This window comes from Odontesthes bonariensis, chromosome 6 (genome assembly GCF_027942865.1).
Source record: "Odontesthes bonariensis isolate fOdoBon6 chromosome 6, fOdoBon6.hap1, whole genome shotgun sequence".
Lineage (NCBI taxonomy): Eukaryota > Metazoa > Chordata > Actinopteri > Atheriniformes > Atherinopsidae > Odontesthes > Odontesthes bonariensis.
The window spans coordinates 8707006-8726279 of record NC_134511.1 but is presented as its reverse complement, the minus strand read 5'-3'; the positions used below and the strand labels follow the sequence as shown (position 1 = coordinate 8726279).

The window sequence follows — 19274 nt, the reverse complement described above, 5'->3', positions numbered from 1 at the left end:
CAAGTCAACATGGTCAGCAGAAGTTGGAACTGTTCCTACAATATATCTTCATTAAATTAAGCATACATGTGATTAAAGGCTCATTGGTTAAGATAGAGGTAGGTGAAAGGTGAAAGAAGGTGAAGTAAGAATGATCTTCTAATAAGGGGACTTATAAAAAGATTTAGGCAAATAATAAACCATAATTGAAAACAAGTAACTCCATAGGAAAACTTTTATGAATGACTGTGACTTTGCAAGAAATTTCAAATGTACCTTGATGAAATCAAACAGCTCCAAAATGGGAATAAAGCTCAGCATACACATTGTGCAAACTTAAGCTATTAAAGCAGAAATCAACATAGATATGACTAATGAGAACCTGTCTGCGCTTTCACACATTTTTTTTAAGTCTGTTATCTTAAAAGATAAATAGATAATGATATGTCTTAAGGTCTAATTATCATATCCAAAAAGTTCAGTTTAAATTGCTGCGCCTGTGTGTGACTACCACCTAGCGTGCGAAAATAGGTACTACACCGGCAAACTTAATGACAAAGCCAGCATTTAGGTGATGCAGACTGGTTCTATGTAACAAAAGTTAACTTTAAAAAAATAAATAAATAAATAAATAAATTCTACAAAAACGATAAAATATAAACACTTGGTCAATAAACCAAGAAAAAAATAAAAAGGGCAACATTTTTGACAAAGAAGACGGTAAAAATGTTCCCATAAGAATTCAAGGAGCATACGCCAGCCTCAATTTAAGACTTGGTCAAAACAGTTTCGTAGCTCACTAGCATAGGAAGCATTCAAGTAAATCATCCATGAAATGCAATTTTACAATAGTAACGATACAGTGTTCAATACGGCATGTACATATCTCAGTACAAAAGTTTAATTTAATGCTAATAAGAAAAAAAAACAATTCTTATTCATTGTGTTATAATCATACTTAAGAAAGACATTAGCTTCCAGCTGTCGTAGTAACAAAGGGTTCGATGAATAAAACGTAAATGGTTTGGAGCATACCAAAGAAGTAAAAAAGAAAAATAAGAAGTAAGAAAAAGTTGGTTTGATAAAGCGCTTTGTTGTAGATTCGTAGAATACAACAGCACGGAAACGGGAGCGTACTGGAACCGATAAGGGACCGTCAAGTTCGTAAAATGTTGGAGACAGACTCACTTTCAAGTAAAATAAATCAATTGGCGCGACTTTAGAGTCCAGATAATCCTCGTAGAGCTGAAACTGTGTTAGAGAATTGTGGAACCGCCCGGATGTGCTGTACTCCATCTTCAGGCTCTTTGAGTTGTGACATGCTGCTATGGCAACCGCTTTACCTCCGTTTGGCGTACGTCACAGGAAGCGGAAGTGAACGTAATGACGTCCTCCAAATACAACAAGAGTAAAGTTCCTCATATAAAAATGTTCGAATGCTTTTTCAACAACCATCTGCTTCTCTCTATCTTGACCAATAAATTAAGATACATTTATTTTAAAATACTATATAAATACTACCCATTTAAATCCCTAATTTCACATAGATTCAGAAAGGATATTGACACCAGCTGCTCTTTCTGAAATATCCTTCCTGAAACATTAGCTCACTTGTGTTGTTTATATATATTGCAAAGCATAAAACCATCTGTACCACCGCCTTTAGTTAAAGAGACCCAATAATTCCACAATGCCTTCTAGCATTTGGTGACAGTATGGACAGTATGTTCTCTTTGAACAAGAAGAAACCTCAGATGGAGGAAGGCCATCTGCTTCGACCGGTTGGCCTGAAGTGACAGGAAGAGAGAAAAAGGGTGTGAAAAGAGAGAGGCAAACAACAACAAACAATAAACCGCACAATGGTGGGGCCAGTAATAGCTGATCAGAAACGTGAAGCTCCCGACACCTGCAAAATAGGTACAGAAAGAAAAAACCACAAACTACAAGATAGAAAGGGGAGGAGATATAATGTAGAGCGAGGAAAGGTGCATTGTGAGAGGTCCAGCTATCAGCAGCATAACTAAAGAGATGGCTCAGGGTTACCAAAGCCAGAACTAGCAAGGATACCTGCCTCCCAAATCCAAACTGGGTAAGAGTTTCCACAATAGAGCAGCCTGATAACTGTAGGCTCTTCCTCTTATTCTATTTTTAGAAACTCTTAGAAATCGCAAGTAAGCTTACAGTTCAAGAACAAAGTGCTATGTTAGGGTAATATGTTACTGTTAGGTCTTTAAGATACAATGGAGCTTTGTAGCTTTATATGAGAGGAGAAGACTTCACAACTGTACTGTAATCTTACGAGTCAATGAAAAATTGGGAATATTACCTTTTTTGATACTTTACACTGGAGCTGCAGTATTTTTGATCAGCTGGAGGCTTTTCAGAGGCTTTTATTTCCATTTAAGGAGTTACATTAGTCTAACCCAGAAGGAACAAATGACAGTTTTATTCAGAGTGAAAAAAAAACTTATTTTATCTGGGAGTTAAAGGACACATTTTAGGTAAAAAAAATATTAAAAACTAGGCCAAGGTAAGGACATAAAGGGTAATGGTTACTGAGATGCCTTTAATGGTTAGTTTGGCTGATCAGGGCCTGAGGAATAATGATTAGTTTCACAGGTCGAATCCAACTGATGGACCACACTGGACCTTGGTAGGTTCTTTCTGGTCTTGTTCTACTTCTGAAATATGGCTGAGAATTTGGTCGGTAAGGGTAGACTAAAAAGTATGTAATAAAACTTGAAGCTGCTGTTGTCACTGTTTTCTTGTGTATAATTTCAGATGAAGTCAAACAGCAATTTCAAATAAATATTTTTTTTCGTTGTATTTACACGAAAATGTTTGAATATGTTTTCCAAATGATGTCTCCACATCACAATTAAACCTGAAACATTGTACAAGACGAAAAAAGTCTTCCAGTCCCATGATGTCAGTCCCAAGTTGTGGCAAATCAAAACCATTCGGAATCTTTACAGACTGTAAAATACAGAATAAAATGTTCAGTGGGAATATTCTCAGCTCCTTCTGCAGAAATTTGTAACTCTTGGCTGTCATTATCATTTTTATGGTCATTTTGTTTAATTTTTTTCACCCAGCATGATTTTTAACAGCTCTGCACTGACGTCTATGGAAACTGAGGTAATGATCAAAAATGCTGTCGTGAAGGGCTCTCAAGCTTGTAACTTATGGCCAAAATGTGCCTTCCCACACAGACAAGCATGACAAAAGGAAACAGAGGCAGGCGGAGGACCAGGCGGGCGGCTGAGCAGAGGAAAAGAGATGTGCATTAGTCACCGAGGGAACCTGCTGCTCATCCAGGAGAAACTTTATTAAAGACCGTCACGCAAGCTTCATCTAATCTAGTGTTCTTCTACCCAGAAATAAACCCCCACTTAATTATTGAATACCATTATGAATAATACATAAAACTCTGTTGTTCTTACTCTTTGCCGAACTGTTCTTTTTTTTAAACTTTATTTCTTAATGATCCTGAGAAAAAAAGAAATGTATAAGATGCCTTATTCCTCAGACGGCCTCAGTTTTTGGTGACATGAATGTTAGAATAGGATGTTCAAGTTACTGAAGATGTTTAATACAAACCTTTGAGATTCTGCAGCCAGCTGGCATTGCACAATTGCTGCTGATTTGTCAGCTGCATGTGGATTCTGCAACCACAAGGTGTTCTCTTGGATTCAGAGATGGCCACTGAATTCTGTTTGAGAAGACTTTTGCTTCCTGACAATCAGCATTACCACGTTCAAGACAGCCAATTGTAGTCAGATGCAAATAGTGAGAAAAAATACCAAGGCTGCCATCATTATACCTCCACCAGCAGCCTGGACTGTTCAATCAAGGCAGGTTGGCTTCGTGGATTCAGGCTGTTGATTCTGACCTACCAAATGCAGCCTAAAGAAGATGAAGTCCACTTCAGCCTCAGATTTTCTTGGCTGACAAGAGTGAAACCATTTATGAGAGTCCATATGTATTAGAAGTACTCTGATACGCTCTGATGCTCAGTATAGTTGAAAACTGCTGTTGTCTTAGTGACAGGAGCCTTTTGCCAGCTTGAACCAGTCTTGCATCTGACTACTCACATCAACAAGGCATGTTCATTCACAAAACTTGTTCTCACTGGGTTATTTTGTTTTTCATTCCATTCTTTGAAAATTCTAGAGATAGTTCTCTGTGAATGTCTCAGGAAATTAGCAAAGTGAAATGTCTGCCAACCATCACACCACAGTAAAAGTCACAGAGATCACTTTGTCCTCATTCTGATGTTTGATGTTCCTGACTTGTATTTGCATGATTGCCATATGACTGTCTGAAAGAATGATTGCAGGTATTTGTAACAAAGTACCTCCAGTTAAAGTTAATACAAGTACTTGGATGTAAAAGTGGAAGATCAGATTTTTACTTGCTCTTTGCTAAGCTGGATCTTTAGGTAAGAGATACAGATCTATATAGGTGTGTTTCACAAACATTCTGTCATGCCAGAACAGAAACACAGCACATTGTAATGTACTTTAAAATGAGGAATTGTTGATATATTTTATTTTAGCATTCAGGATCACTGTCATACTGTACTGACTTAGTTTAGGAGATGGTTGGTTCTTATTTAGGACCTTATTTAGGTTCTTAATTAACATCTTTTCAACCTGGTGTCATGGTATCAGGTGAAATAGGCACAAAGCAAGGCAGATAATTATGAAAATATTTTTCTTTCTTTCTTTTTTCATCCAGAACCACTTTCAAAGTAATGTGGTAAGTTCCCTTTCATGCCTTTGCAACTTTTGCAGATAGAATAGAGTGTACAGTAAATATGAATAATTCCCTGTGATATCTTTCAGTAGATAACGCTACAATGATAAAACACCATAAGGATGAGCTTGTAGAACATCATCAGGATATGACAATAAGAACAGATTGCAAATCTGATGTGAATGAGGATCTCTAAGGAAGAGAATTATCCTGGATTCATAGCACCATCTTAATCAGGCTTCAGTCAAACCCACCAAAGCATCGATAAGGGATCCATCGACAGAGCTGCTTTGGTCATGTGTATTTGGTTGATTTTGTGCTGTTGCTATGCACAAGATACGCTCATTGTTGTGTATTACACCTTAAGTCGATCTCATTAATATTTCTCCAAATACAAGGGGTTAAAAAAATGTGTTTCTCAACAAAGTTTTTCTAATTTTAAAAGCATTCGGTTCTGAAGAAACATCCATAAAGTTTGGGAACTTCCTTAAGATGGATTTTTTTTTTTTTTTATACAAAGAAAAGCATTTAGTTATTTTGAAGCAGCAGGAGTTACATATTAACTTTTACCAACACATTTATCTCCCGAACCTCTTATCTTTGACTTTACTAGGATAAGCAAAACATTTTCCTTCTGTGATAGAGAGACACAAAATGTTAATGAGGTCAAACGCTGGATCATTAGTGTCAAGGGAGGAGGAATTCCACTTACGCTCATATCTTAAAGAGAAGGGAGTGCCAATGCCAGTGAGTGAGCTGCACTCAGGGCTTTTTGAGACTTAAGTAAAAATCTGTTATGACCTCAGAGGACTTGAAGTACATTATCCAAGACAGACCTGTCAGCACATACACACCTGTCTTTCATTAAACCGCCACAGTCAACCTCTGTTTTTATTGGTGACCTTTTAGGGGATTTCAGGGAGATGTGCTCACATATTTACGCACAAAGATGTGTCCTTTTTTTAAGATATATAACCTGGAATGTATTTAAGCATTCTTTAAAAGAAGGTAGAGTCAGAAAACACAACTGGTCGTGTACATTGTACACAAAATCCTTCATACTGGGTGTGATTATGCAACACATTTTTTGACATAAAAAACTCACCATTATACATATTTTAATTTTTTTTGAAAATCTGATACAAAAAATATTCTTTGGGATGTGTATGGAACAAAGAACACTGAAAACCTAAAAAAAACACAACAGCATTAAGAAATCTACAGTTGATGCCAACACAAAAACAGTGTAAAGGATGTTTCTTTAACCTAACCCATGAAGCCTGCGGTCTGTTATGGCTCCATGCCACTGTGCTAACCTGAGCAATAACCTTCAACATACCTAAATCCTTTTTCTGGGTATTTTTGTTGCCTTATGTTGAATTCTCACCAACAGGTTTTATTTTCAACCATGTTATTGTTTCAATTATTATGCAGCCCGAATGAATAGGACAGCATTGATTCAGGGTTCAAAACTGAGACATACTGTAATAATATTTCTAAGAGCTAACCAAACCAACATTTACTGTTTTGTCTTAGCTGCAAGATAATGCAGTGTATTAGCTTCATATTATTGTGGTGAAATATGAGAAAAACCTTAATATCCATAACCTTGTAAAACCTTGTTAGTCTGTCCACCCAGGAACGACCCTATGATTCCTATGTTCGTTAAGGCAATAACAACTGTATTATGTTAAAAGCATCTGCATGTGAAGTGGCAAATTGGTGTCTTGTTGCTGGAACTTCACCAGGAAGTGACAGTACAGTTTTATTGAAGTGTTGAGAAAGCAGCTGTCACATCTTGGTCGCAACTTGGTGTCCCATGGTGGAAAGCACTTTACGGGTGGTAGTTCAGAGGAAGCCCATAGGTTTCGCATTCAAAGTTATCTACAAATTACCGATTAAGTTGCTTTGATTTGAAGACATGTTGGTTCTTGACAGTGTCGTATCAATAAAAGATGTGTTACTGAGTATGTCAACCACTTGTTTCAGATATTTATATCCAGGTTTTGACGGTGAAATAAGGTCATAGCACGGATTTCATTTGTGTAAAAGGTTCATTTGAGACAGCTGATTGCTATATGAAAACAACAAGAAATTGAGTTAACAGAAGAAATATTTGTTCTACACCAGGCTCCAATGCTGGTCATCCTGTGTTCTCAACTAAACCCTGTCTGCCTCCCCTGAGACCTGTATATGTTCCTTCATGGCCATTCCACGGCTGTTTGCCATCCGATACACCTACTGCTCGAACCCTCCCCAAATCAAGTGACTGCACTTTCTCGGTCATCTTTATCCCGGTGGTGATGGCAGAGTGTGCTCCTCCTGGGGGGAATGCCCTGGGGTCGTGACTCTGGATTTTTCCGAATGACAGCCGGTTGCTAAAATGATAGTTTTGATGGACAGGTCTCCCCTTGATCCTTCACAGCTGCCTAAAAGGAGGAGGGGAGTCTCCGGAGAATCTGTTTGTGGTTCCCTGCTGATTATCTCAAATCTGGTGTTTGAAAAGGGACAGTTGGTTGGTGGGTTTGTTGAGGCAGGAGACCTGTTACATTACATTGATTTAGCAGATGCTTTCATCCAACACAACCAACAAGTGAGATTCACTTCGATTTGTCACCCGAACATGGAAAGTAAGCATTTCTAATCCCTAAAGTCTTAGCCCCAAAACAATTTCTGCTTAGTTATTTACCAGATACCAACTGCTGGAGGCTGATAACAGATTTGTAATTTAAAAAGCATATTTCTCTCAGCTTACAAGACAATAATAGCATTGTTTGTGCCTCACCTGGGACAGATAGTTATGGATTTCGGCTTTCACAACATAGTGTACGCATCATGTAGACAAATGATAACATAGAACATCACAGAGCATCATCAAATAGATTGGAAAGACCAAAAAAAAATCTGTAGTTTCAACAAAGATATGTTCAGTAGTTGTACCTGACAGCCCTTTTAGGTTTTCTACACACTTAATAGATTTCTGGAATGATTTGAATGTCATAAATGATGATTATCTATTTCCTTGGTATGTAATTTATAAATCCAACTTCTGCGGGCCTATCCAAACCTGTACTTGGGCCAGTATTTGACTTGTGTGCGTCTCGGTGCTGTTCCTGCCTGGACTTTAGACTTTGCTGGCGAAGATTTCACGGGTGGTGGTGGTGGTGGGGGTTTCCTCCTCTCTTTGCTCTTCTCTGTGATGGTGAAGCCTCTTTCAGTCTTGTCGTGCAAGCTGAGTCTGGGTAAGAAGTGTGTGGAGATGTGCTGGGATTTGACTCGTGGGCTGGAGCCCATTTTAGCTTTCCCCCTCTTATTGAGAGCCACGAACCACTCGCGACCAGTCCTGTGGTTCCTGTGGATTACAGAGGCATATGTGTTGTAGCTGTTCTCCTGAAAACGTTCCCTGAACTTGCAGTCATCTGAGAACAAGTCCTACAAAAAGAGGGGAAATGGAAGGCATTAGCAGGTGTTCACTCTCAGCTTTTGCTGGTGGCTTTACTTTAAACGAAAGTTTGACTTCCATTGATTCTGTTAGATTTCTTTCTGTTACGAGGAAGTTTTCCTCTCCACTGTTAGTTTGTGAATGCTTAGGACTGGGTACTGAATCAAAGAGAAGATTCAATGTGATCTCTTGGTTTCCGTACGAAGGCAACTTTCAATAAAATTACATTTTATGAATTGAACTCAATTAGATTTTAATGAGTTTGAAATTACATTGAACTGGACTGTATCTTTAAAGTGCCTTTCAATGACTTTTTTTCTGAATTGGCCTGAATTGAGTTGATTGTGGTTAAATTGCCTAATATTTCCAATACACATTGTGATATGCTCAATATATCAATATGCTCAAAAGAAGAATGTATTTCAAAATGATTTTTTTTGCTCTGAGAAGCATTTGTCACGTTTGATGAATATACAGTTCTCTAACTTATGTTAAACAATGCCAGGACAAAGTTTTGAATTGGATCATCTGGATTTTTCTCAAACAGTGGAGGATTTCTGGAGCTGTTTCAACTCTAACTTCTTTTGCATGGTATGTTGCTGTAATAGATATATGTTTAAGGTAACTTTGAAGCCAGGCTATAACCTCAATTAAGCCATCTGCTTATTTAGTCAGTGATAAGTCAGTGCTGCAAACTAATCATCACAATCAGTGGGAAATGACAGCTGTACAGCTATTTTCTGTATTTTCTACATATATTTCTCATAAGAAGGTATATAGTGATGGTCTGTGTTGACTGTTACACTAATAAACAGAGTTCAAATCCAATCTTGCCCAATATTTTCACTTAGAAGTGTGCACGACAGTTACATGGTTCGATTTAGATATAAAAAAATATATAGAGTTAGGTTGGGGATCAAAAAAAGGGTGAGATAGAAACTCAACAATGGTTTGATCTAAATAGGAATAGTTTCATGTATGCACCGGTATTCAAAGCTTTATGATAAATGCATTGAATCAATGCAAAAAGCAGGAAATATTTCCTTTATTTCCAGCTGCCAATAATACAGAAAATAAGAAATGAAACATTCATATTGGAGTAATTTCTATTTACAAGGGACACTGGTAACAGATTTTGTACTTTCTGAGAATACTGTCCAAATAATTTCACCAACCAGTTTACCAACATTTCAATTTGTGTAAAGAAAATAATTTGGCACAGTGGTAATTTAGCACCTGAAAGACATGGACACAATGATTTTGCATGTATGTCAAACATATATTTATGGAAGCTTCTGCCTTGACCACTGTGATGGCTGCTGCCGGAAGGATACGCGATGCAGCTCAACATCAGCAGGAAGACGTTAAGTGCGTTAAGGAAGAGATTCTCCATTTCTCCATTTTGTGTTATTAAATTTTAAATGCCAGAAGATTTTAACAACCTATTTTGTTTGTGAAGTCCCACTTTTCACAAGTTTCTGTATAGCTCTATCATCCATTTTATTCACACTACTGAAAATTTAAACAACACTTAGACTGCTTGGGTGGAACACAAAAGATCCTTTGAGTCAAAGTCTTATCAAATATAACAAAATTGCACTTGTTTCTGTAAAAGGGCCCTTAACTTTGTTGTAAATCTGACCTATAATGTAAAAAACAAAGGCACACTTCTAAATTTCTTCCACTAGTTTAGAAAAACTGTTATCAGACTATTATATAGGTGTGGTGGTTAGCACTGTTGCCTCACAGGAAGAGGGTTCCTGGTCTAAATGTCAGCTGGGTTCTCTGTGAGTACTCCGGCTACCGCCCACCATCCAAAAACATCCATGTAAGGTAAACTGATTATTCTAATAAGACCCAAAGAGTGAGTGTGAGCATGCATGTTTGTTTGTCTCTATGTAGCCCTGAGATGGACTGGTGACCTGCCCAGTGTGTACCCTGCCTCTGGGGATGGGCTCCAGCCCCCCCCCATGACCCTGAATTGGATTAAGTGGGTATAGAAAATGGATTAAAGGAGGTTCAATCAAACCCTCTGAACTTAGATGAATTGTGTTTTTAACTAAACAATAATCAGGTTGGAACAATATGAAAACATCAAGTAAAATGCTACTTCATTAGAGTCTGCGACATTCATAAAGAAGGGCAGAAATTCCTCAGATTTTCCCATTTTGCGCCTAAAAATATCTTGGGTGGGAAACTTTGACATGTACCCAAAGATGCCTGCTTTCTTGTTGTCGTATGGCATCCTTGTGTGACCTCCTGCCATTCGGAAATAAAACAAACTGTTCTGCTTTGAGTGCAGCATAGCAGAAAATGATGCCATTACAGCGTTCGGTAAACATGCCAGTCACAGGAGAGTCCACTGTGGCCCACCGTGGAATAGTTCAAACCTCTAAGTTATTCAAAGTGGCCCACTGTTCCTTTCGGCTGTTGTTTTTAAAGATGATTAGAAAATTGCTCAGCACTCTGGAGTCGATGCTATGGGTGGATTGAAAAGATTTAACGGAACGCTACAGCTGAGCGACATACCAGCTCTTGTACCAGTCAGGGAATTAGACATTTAGAAACAAAGCCAGTGTAGCATGTATGAATGCGCTCACACGCATGTGCACAAATGCACACACAACCACACATACTAGAAAGAAGCCTTGGCCCCCGCTGTGCTTCGTAGGATTTAATAGCTGCGGCCAGATTCCAGAGATCGTATTGTTGAAATCAGAACGCTTGCACAGCTGTTTAACCTGGCTCTTGCTCTGTTGGACTGGTCATACTCTTTTACAGGCACCTCTCCCATGATCCTGGAACATAATTGATAATGTTTTATCGATTCTATATATCAGCTATCAGAAGCAGATAGATAATTGACTTTGATTTTACAAAAACCTAAGACCTAAATCTTGTCCTACCCTGATTTTTCTGTGACGCATGTAAGCTTTAGAAGGTGGGTTTGTAACAGCTGAAAAATACAGAGGTACAGCATAACTGAAAAATTATTTGGGTAATTTTGGTTAATCATTTGATAAATTTACAACCAAAAAATATTAGTGGTAAAAAGTCTGCAATAATGTCCATTAACATTAAGAACTGGCCTTAAAAGGAGCTGGTTAAATGGTGTTTTAAAGACTTCATGACCTTACATTTGTCCTCGGATAAATACAGCAGGAGAATCTTTAATCAAGGAAAAATGATCTTACAAATCCTTGACGGTTCATCGTTACTGCCTGTCGCACCAACACTTTAAGTCGTTCATGTATTTCTGGTATCTCTCTCCCTCCTTGGTGACTATTTGCTCTACAAATGCAGGCGACCCTTTCACCTCAAAAGATTATGTTTGCAATAGCTTGCTGAGTGGGTCATGCAGAGCAATGTGCATCTGTCTCCTTGCTCATTATTCAACATACGAACTGCCACTGTGAAAACATCTAGATAGAAAAAATGACAGATGACGCAACGAGATTTCTTTCAGGATGTCACCTGACACCCCGCTGTGAGACCTGAGCTTGCCTGAGGCCCCCGCCATCTACATCCACAACCAAATCATCAAGGCAGTTAAATAGTGCAGCTGCAGCCACAAATTGGAGTTTTAGTTATGCAAATATTTCTCACAGGCAGAGCTGCTGCGGCAGTAAAAGCTTCAGCTGCGAGAGAGAACAAAGTGCCAAATCAGGGCGACAAAGTCACAGCTATGATCAAAGTATCAATACAGAAGCTGCTGCACCCTCCTGGGAGGTAAGGAAATGAGGTGTAAAATGTATTTAAAAACATTCAAAAATATGTTTTTTACTCTAGCAATGAGAAGAAGAGTCAACATTTTTTAACAAATGGCTATGGCGCTTCTTTATGGTAAAAGTATGGAGCTGTGCCAAATTACACAAGAAGTGGACTGAAAATCAGTGGCAGCAGGTCTGATGGAGGGATGAATCCTCCCCAGAGCCCGGAGCTCAACATTACTGAAGCAGTGTGGGATCATGTTGGCAGAGAACGGAACAAAAGGCAGCCCACATCCAAAGAAGAGCTTTGGGATGTCCTTCAAGAAGCCTGGAGAACTATTCCTGAAGACTCCTTAAAGAAATCTCGTCTGAGAGGGTTCAGGCTGTGTTGGAGGATAAAGGAGCTCAGACCAAATATTCACTTTCTGCGTAGCCAGATTTTTTTCTAATCACATTTTAAAGACACACACAGATCCTTAGCAAACAATAAGAACAGGACAAGTCCACAAGTCACAAATTTACATAAAGGCTAAGATGCCAATGGTTCCCCATACCAGATGAGAACCTGACTGTGCTTAATTCAGGTTTAGTCAGTGTTGAATTTGTGTTGTTTGCAAAGTCCAATGGCATACACATACGTCTGTACATGACATCGCACAATACAGCGTAACAAGTGTTACACCAACACTGACTGGCTTGTGTTGCCCCATCATAGCACCTTGAGCAGCAGCCTCATTCCATGATTGAATATTAGACACAATGCTCTCTCGCCTCAAATGGGCGGCATACATGTGGGTAAAATATGCTTTAAAAAGTGTCTTCACTGTCACAGAGCACATATTAAACTTACACATCACCATATTAGCTTGTGCATACATTATACAACACTGTCTGTAAACATCCCTATCATTAGTCAGCTCATCAGCTTCAACCTCATCACACACTAAGGATCATATCCGATCGAGAGAAGCCGAAAGTGACCGTTTGGGATCCTTCCTACTCCTTACAATAATATAATAATATATTATTACTCTTCGTTGCCTTACAATTAATGCTGAAGTCTGGGACTTTTGAAAAAAAAATAAAAATCACCAATTTGTCTGCATACAACAGGTGTTTGAAGATGGTATTACCAACCGTACAACCTGTTCCACGGTTATTTAGCAGCATTAATAAATCATCCATTTAGACATTAAAGAGAAAAGAAGACAAAATGCTTCCCTGTCTTGGTTGAATGGGGCAGACAGAGTTACTCCATTTGGTGATTTGGTGAACCTCACCAATCTATATCTATGTGCTGAAATTAATTTAATTAGTGTTTCATTAGATGTGAAATTAAGATAATGACAATTAGGAACATGTAAAAAATGACTTTTTGCCGTTATTCGTATACATAACAGTTTATAGTTCACGTATAGACATAAAAACACTTAAACATTGAATATAATTGCAAGGGGACATTAGCTAAAGGACCTGATAGAATCATGGGAATCTCAACTCAATGACAAAGTAATCTAAAGAAGACAAAGTGCCCCTCAGCTGTGGAACCCCCCAGCTGACATGGCTTTGAGTAAAGGAGCTCCAACGGTGTCGATCTGTAACTGAATCTGCTCTGATAACAAGGATAAATGATGAGTTTTGCCAACAGAATCTCTTACTGGGGAGCTCATCTTTGCTTGGATGTATGCCGCCTCTTATTGCTGGAAACTAAGCAGCATTGCTGTGTGACCCGGTGATCCGTGCAGACAGAACCCCAACCAGCCAACAGACAACACGATCGACCTCGCATGTGAAACGGATGTGGAAAACTGGGCTTTGACTTTGCACATTTTAGCCTATAGGTCAAAGAATCCCCTCTGAGCCAGATGATGACATGACGAACCTCCAGCAGGATGAAAATGATCCAATTTTACAATGATGGCAAAAGCCTGCAGTTTCATTTTGTCGAATTGTTTTCCTTTTAAAGCAGCGGTACAGATATGAGTTACATTTACATCTAGTTTAGGATGCGCCTGGACTTCGACAAAGTTTGTGATTTTCATTCATGTTCACATAAGCTGGGAGGATAACTGAGCATGCATGTGTTGATGAACTGCAGTGAGTCACATTGGTGCATTTCTCACAAGCTGTGGCTGAGAATTCTCTTTGAGAGCGAACGCCACATGACTCCCAACTGATATGGTTTCATGAAACAATACGACATAAATCGCTGCTGCTCAGCACCAACACTTTCAGCATCTCTCTCGCTGTCCGACTCGGACTGCTGCTTCCCCGCTGATTTTTTCTTTATATATCGATTCTGACTTTGTGACTCACCCTTCTGTATATTATCGGACGTCCCAGGCAGGAGTTAATCTCCTCCTCCCATTAAAACATGCTAATAGGGAGCGGCTTCTTTCTGTGTGCCTGCCAGGGTTCCCACAGATGACTTGTTGGTGCGTCTTTCCACTGCTGGCTGGCCGGCCTGCTTACGGCACTGAAGCCAAGCTGCTGTGGGTAGATTTGAGCTTTTTGTGCGTTTGGGGGGGGATTTGAAAGCCTTTCAGAATCGTGGCTAAAGATTACAGCAAAGTGCCGTGACATGCTATTGTCAGATTTTTCTGACTCTACAACACAGCAAAGATGCAAAGCAGGGCAAACTAATAAAACTAATATAGATACACTAGGAAAGGTTTTAATGGAGGAATTTACCGTTTCATGATATAGATAGATGCACGGTTGCAGAAAAGAGATAGGATTCATTCTTGCACAAAAGAAGCCAAAGTTAAACATTTGCTTGACTAAACAACGTGAAAATTATAGAATGGAAGTATTGTTATCTTGAAATATGTTGCTATAATTCAGTCTAACAGCTTTTATAAAGACATTTGCAGCAGCAGAAGGCAACTGTTGTCAACAAATCTGAACATTAGCTGCCCAGCACCAAAGAGAAAGTGAATTTAGCCACCACATAATGAGGCTTTTAGCAGCTAAAGGCAGATATTTATCTGAGAGATTTGCGAGACAAAGAGTTATATATTAAAATTACAGGAATGAGACAGACAACCATTTGAAAAATAATTTTGCAAATACAACTTCGTGAGAAGCTAATACGTCTAAGCATGTGTCTTAGATTTTTATGGATTTAAAATAAATATATTTTTTTTAGCCTTTGAGCAGCAAACCTTTCGCATCAACTTAGTTGTGGGAATACCAACGAGGCAGGATCCTTTTTACAAATCCAAACCAGTTGCAATTAGACAAAAGCATTCCAAATAACACTTGTTTGAGTGGCATTCACAAGTGAAGGAATTCTGAAAGGAATCGATTAAAATAGTGCAAAAAAGAAATGCCCATTACCCTGAATGTGCATCAAGACTTCTGCAAAACAGGCAAAAACTACAGTGAGCGAGCATTCATTTTGCACATAAGTTGAAGTTTTTTTTTTTTTTATTTCTACTGTTTTCATTAAGCTTTCCCTATTCACATCATCTAAATGTGCATCAGAAACAGCAATAGAAACCCAGTTAAAGTAACCCTGTGCAGTGAGTGGTACTGTAACTATTAGAGAGAATGTTGTGTCCTGTGTGGGATACTTACAGTGGCGTGAAGTCGTCCTCTTTTATTCATGGCCAGGAATCTGTTACTGTAAACCCCCTTGATACCGATGACCCCCTGAGAAACAGCGAAGAGCTCGAGGACACCTGGGAGGACAAACAGCACCTTCTGATGACTGACGGACAGGAGAATACACTTTTTCTATCTGCTGCACTTTCAGAATTCCAAAAAAGCACCTGACATCATCCAGTTTTCTGCCGTAGCTCTGTAATGTGTTCCAGCTGCACCTTTTGGCACGTGCAACTCAGTCTCACAAACAGTTTTGTTTGTGCACATGTTCAAAACATTGTAGTGCCACAGTGAGGTGGTGACATTTTCATTGCCTGTTGTTTTGAAATGAGAAGTGTTCAGGTTACATGTATTCATTAATATCTAAAGCTAACTATGGCTTCCTTTTTTGAGCCAACTGGGACTGAGAGCAAAGTTGAAGAGTGAAACTTGCCATATAGCAATAGTTGGTTTAGATGAGGCTCACACTGGGTTTTTTTGGGTGACACTTTGTGGTCCAACCCTTCCCAGCTCTTTTAGAGGGTTTGTAAACATGTAATAGTTGTTCCATATAGCATTTGGGACAATTTCAAAGAATTCAAAATATAAATGCAATTTGTAACACATTTGGAGCTTTTAAAAATGTGTAATTAAATGTTTCTGTGGACCTACGTAGCCATTTTACCATTCTGCTGTGAGACTGCATCTGACACTCGTGTTTATGGGACTTTTTTGGCAGAAATAAATTTGGATGCCATAACCCCCTCCAGAGATTTGAGTGACTTTTCATCTGATCATGGTTACTAGGTGGAACCACAGACTTGCAGGTCTATAAAAAGAATAAAAAAGTCCACACTCTTAGTAACTTCTCCCACTCTTTCTGGACTGTTTATGTCCTTCTGCAAATGAGTGATCTTCACCCAGTGAATTATCATGTTGATTTAAGCAGTTTTCTTTTCGTTATTTTTTACTTTTTGTAAGAAGAATAACATAAAAAGTGGACCATACGTTTGCATGACAATTTTACCAAAGGTGCGGGGAAGGCCTACCTTGGAAGTAACAGATATTTTACATCATAAGTTTATATCTGTTTAATCTTTTTTTTCTTTTTAAATGTATTTAAATCAATGACCCTCTCTTTAATCTTTTATTTAAAGTTTTAGATATCTTTTAAAACCCAACTCCCTACAATTGGACAAAAAAGATCCAAATACAATAAGTATACACTTTTAGAAAATATTTAGCAGATGCATATTGTATAACAATGTTGAATTCATGGTGTATCCTTGTACTGAAACATTCTAAGATGTGTAACATCACAAGCTTAATTTAAAGCATTATACTGACTTGGTAATACTGGATAGTATCTTGAGCTATTGTGAGCTTTATGGAAATTTGCAATATGAAAGCATCCAAGATCTTTCCTAACAGAATGGCAACACATTGGCAAACCTGGTGTCAAAGAACCGATAATAATATGAAGTACACAAGAAAAACTCTGTCCAAATATTGTGGTAGCCTAAACATCTGGCTTGTCTTACCTTTACCTACCATATAAGACAGAAATAAGCCACAGAAATCTCATTGCAGGTCACTAAATATTACTCTTGACATGGAGGAACTTCTGTTAGGGACGCCTCTGCATCACATTAGACCACAAAGTTCTGTCAAACTTCTCAGGAAATAACAAAACAAAACACCCATATACAAGCATTCTCCCAGCTTATTATTGCGTATGCAGTCAGTGAACAGCTTTTCTTTTAAAACTTACTGAGACTTGCATCTGATGCTGCGTGATAGCAAAAGACTCTTCATATTACCAATCTAAGACGTCCCGTCTCCTGCTCGTCTGCTGCCCTGTCATGCAGGATTCAGAACCACATGGCTGTCGTGTTGAAATCCATGTAACCTGACAACTCTTCTAAAGGGGACCGTGAAATGAAGGCACAAGTGCCCTTCCACAGGGAGCTTTGGCTGTTTCGTCAGCAGAAGAACGATAAAGTATCTGATGGTGCAATAAAAACTGGAGGTCTGATTTATGGCTGGACTTTTCTGGCTTAGGTGGAACAGGACTTTACATGCAGGAAGGTGAAAACTTGCAGCATGTTTTCTTTTTTTTAGGCTTTTCGTAAACAAGTTCATTCAGGATGCTTATAGACTTGCCAGGACACAGCTAAAATAAGCTGTACTCTAAATGCTATAAATGCTATTTAACTTTCCGCATACATTTGAGTGCATTTCTTAAAGTTGAGTAATATGTTTGGGTTTTTTGGTTTTTTTTTGTTTTTTATGGTAATTCAAAATTTCAGAAAAAGACTAAATGTAGGCCTACTCTTCTGTCTTTTTTTACTGGCTTAAAGAAAAACATTTGTTTGTGCCTTTGAGAGGAAATATTCTTGCTCAACTCACATTTTTTCTCTTTCTTATTCACTAATCATATCTGAATTTCACAAAGCACCAGGGACTTCTGTTTTTACAGCCTGCATTCCACATAGAAAAATACAGACAGCTACATAAACAGCTGTTGTTCGTGCCCCTGCCCATGTCCCAATATATTGGTCAAAATTTGATATTAGCCTAAAAATCCAGTATTCATAGTGTGGTGCTTCTGAAGTCAGTCATCTACCCTTTAGGGTTATCTTTTTTATTTGATTATAAATCCCTCAAATGAACTGAAAATAGGCCACATTTCCTGATGTCAACAGTGATATTCCTCAATAACTTATTAGGCTACTGCTCTGTGTTTCTTCTCCATGATATCTTTCTTTTTTTTGTCAAGCTATTAAATTCGATTTCAAATTAACCCTGGACGTTTTTGAAAAGAAACCGTTTGAAGTTATGAATAGAAAGACATTTTTAAGGAGGATATTTTTGCTCCTTATTAAGTCGCGCTGTTGTGATGTCAGTCATGCTGATTTGCGGTCCAACACAACAACCTGGTGTCTCAATGCTGCACCTGTTGCTTCCACAAATAGTCTACCTGCCAACATCCCGAGAGACACAAACAAGGCTCGTCAACCAGATGACTGCTCAGATATTTCACAGGGTCAAGCTGCCTAAGTTTAGGAGCTCGGTCCTCACACTCTTCCCGTGTGAATCCTTATTGTTTTAACTTTCAGGGATGCCATTCAAATTAGATAAAGCTGGGCACTTAATGGGGACCAATTAGAGCAAATGCAAGAATGTAGAATGAAGAGCGCATTCTCAGCGGGACGCACAGCATTCATCAGAAAGTCAGACGTTCATAATTTAGTAGTTAAGCTGCTCCATGCGCCGAGTGAATGACTTACTCAGCTGATTGGGCTCATGGCTGCCGTTGACTCTGCCGTCTGGATGAATCTGGAGATGGAAGCCGATGCCAACCCTACAGTAAAGCCTGCAAGTCCTGCGTCCCGAGCTGATCCCCTCTTCCACAATTTGGCGCTCCAAAGAGACGTGCTGTGCTCCGGCAGCGGCGCAAATCAACTGAGCGAAGGTCAGAAGGTAAACAGGAACATTCATTCTTCCAAAAAGGAGACACTAGCTAAGCAAATTCCAGCATTTTTGTGTCGCTCCTGAAGTCTAGGAACTAGAGGGAGTGCGCACACAGGCGTGCAGCGCTCGTGGGCATTACCCCGGCTGCAGTAGCTGGAGCGGTTCTGCTGGCACGGGGATATTTATAACGCCAGTGATCTCACTACTCGATGCATGCCTGAGCTCTAAAGGACGCTCTTTCATCCGGATTTTGTCCCCGAGATGCCACTCCTGCTCAGCACTGACCCACAGCAGCGGGGCGTGAGGGAAGCGCGACAGACAGCTAA

The 19274-nt window shown here is 39.0% G+C and overlaps 2 protein-coding genes across 2 annotated transcripts in view; both read right to left on the bottom strand.

The window, feature by feature from the left end:
* cfap299 (cilia and flagella associated protein 299) overlaps positions 1-1275 on the bottom strand; it is an 83712-nt gene extending 82437 nt beyond the window's left edge. Inside the window, exon 1 of the mRNA XM_075468921.1 lies at positions 1168-1275. Within this exon, the coding sequence (XP_075325036.1) occupies positions 1168-1275 (108 nt within the window). The remainder of the gene's footprint in view (positions 1-1167) is intronic.
* A 6497-nt stretch (positions 1276-7772) lies between these two features.
* On the bottom strand, positions 7773-18975 carry fgf5 (fibroblast growth factor 5). The gene is made up of 3 exons (XM_075468920.1): positions 18765-18975; positions 15469-15572; positions 7773-8169 (listed from the first exon to the last, which is right to left on the bottom strand). The coding sequence occupies exons 1-3, from the start codon at positions 18973-18975 to the stop codon at positions 7795-7797; spliced, it is 690 nt and encodes a 229-aa protein (XP_075325035.1). The 3' UTR covers positions 7773-7794.
* Between the last annotated feature and the right edge of the window lie 299 nt (positions 18976-19274).

Coding starts and splice junctions, on each gene's coding strand:
- fgf5 (XM_075468920.1), bottom strand. CDS start 18,975: ATGAATGTTCCTGTTTACCTTCTGACCTTCGCTCAGTTGATTTGCGCC. Junction 15,573..18,764: donor CCATGAGCCCAATCAGCTGA/GTAAGTCATTCA, acceptor TTGTCCTCCCAG/GTGTCCTCGAGCTCTTCGCT. Junction 8,170..15,468: donor GAGGACGACTTCACGCCACT/GTAAGTATCCCA, acceptor CTCTTTTTGTAG/GACTTGTTCTCAGATGACTG.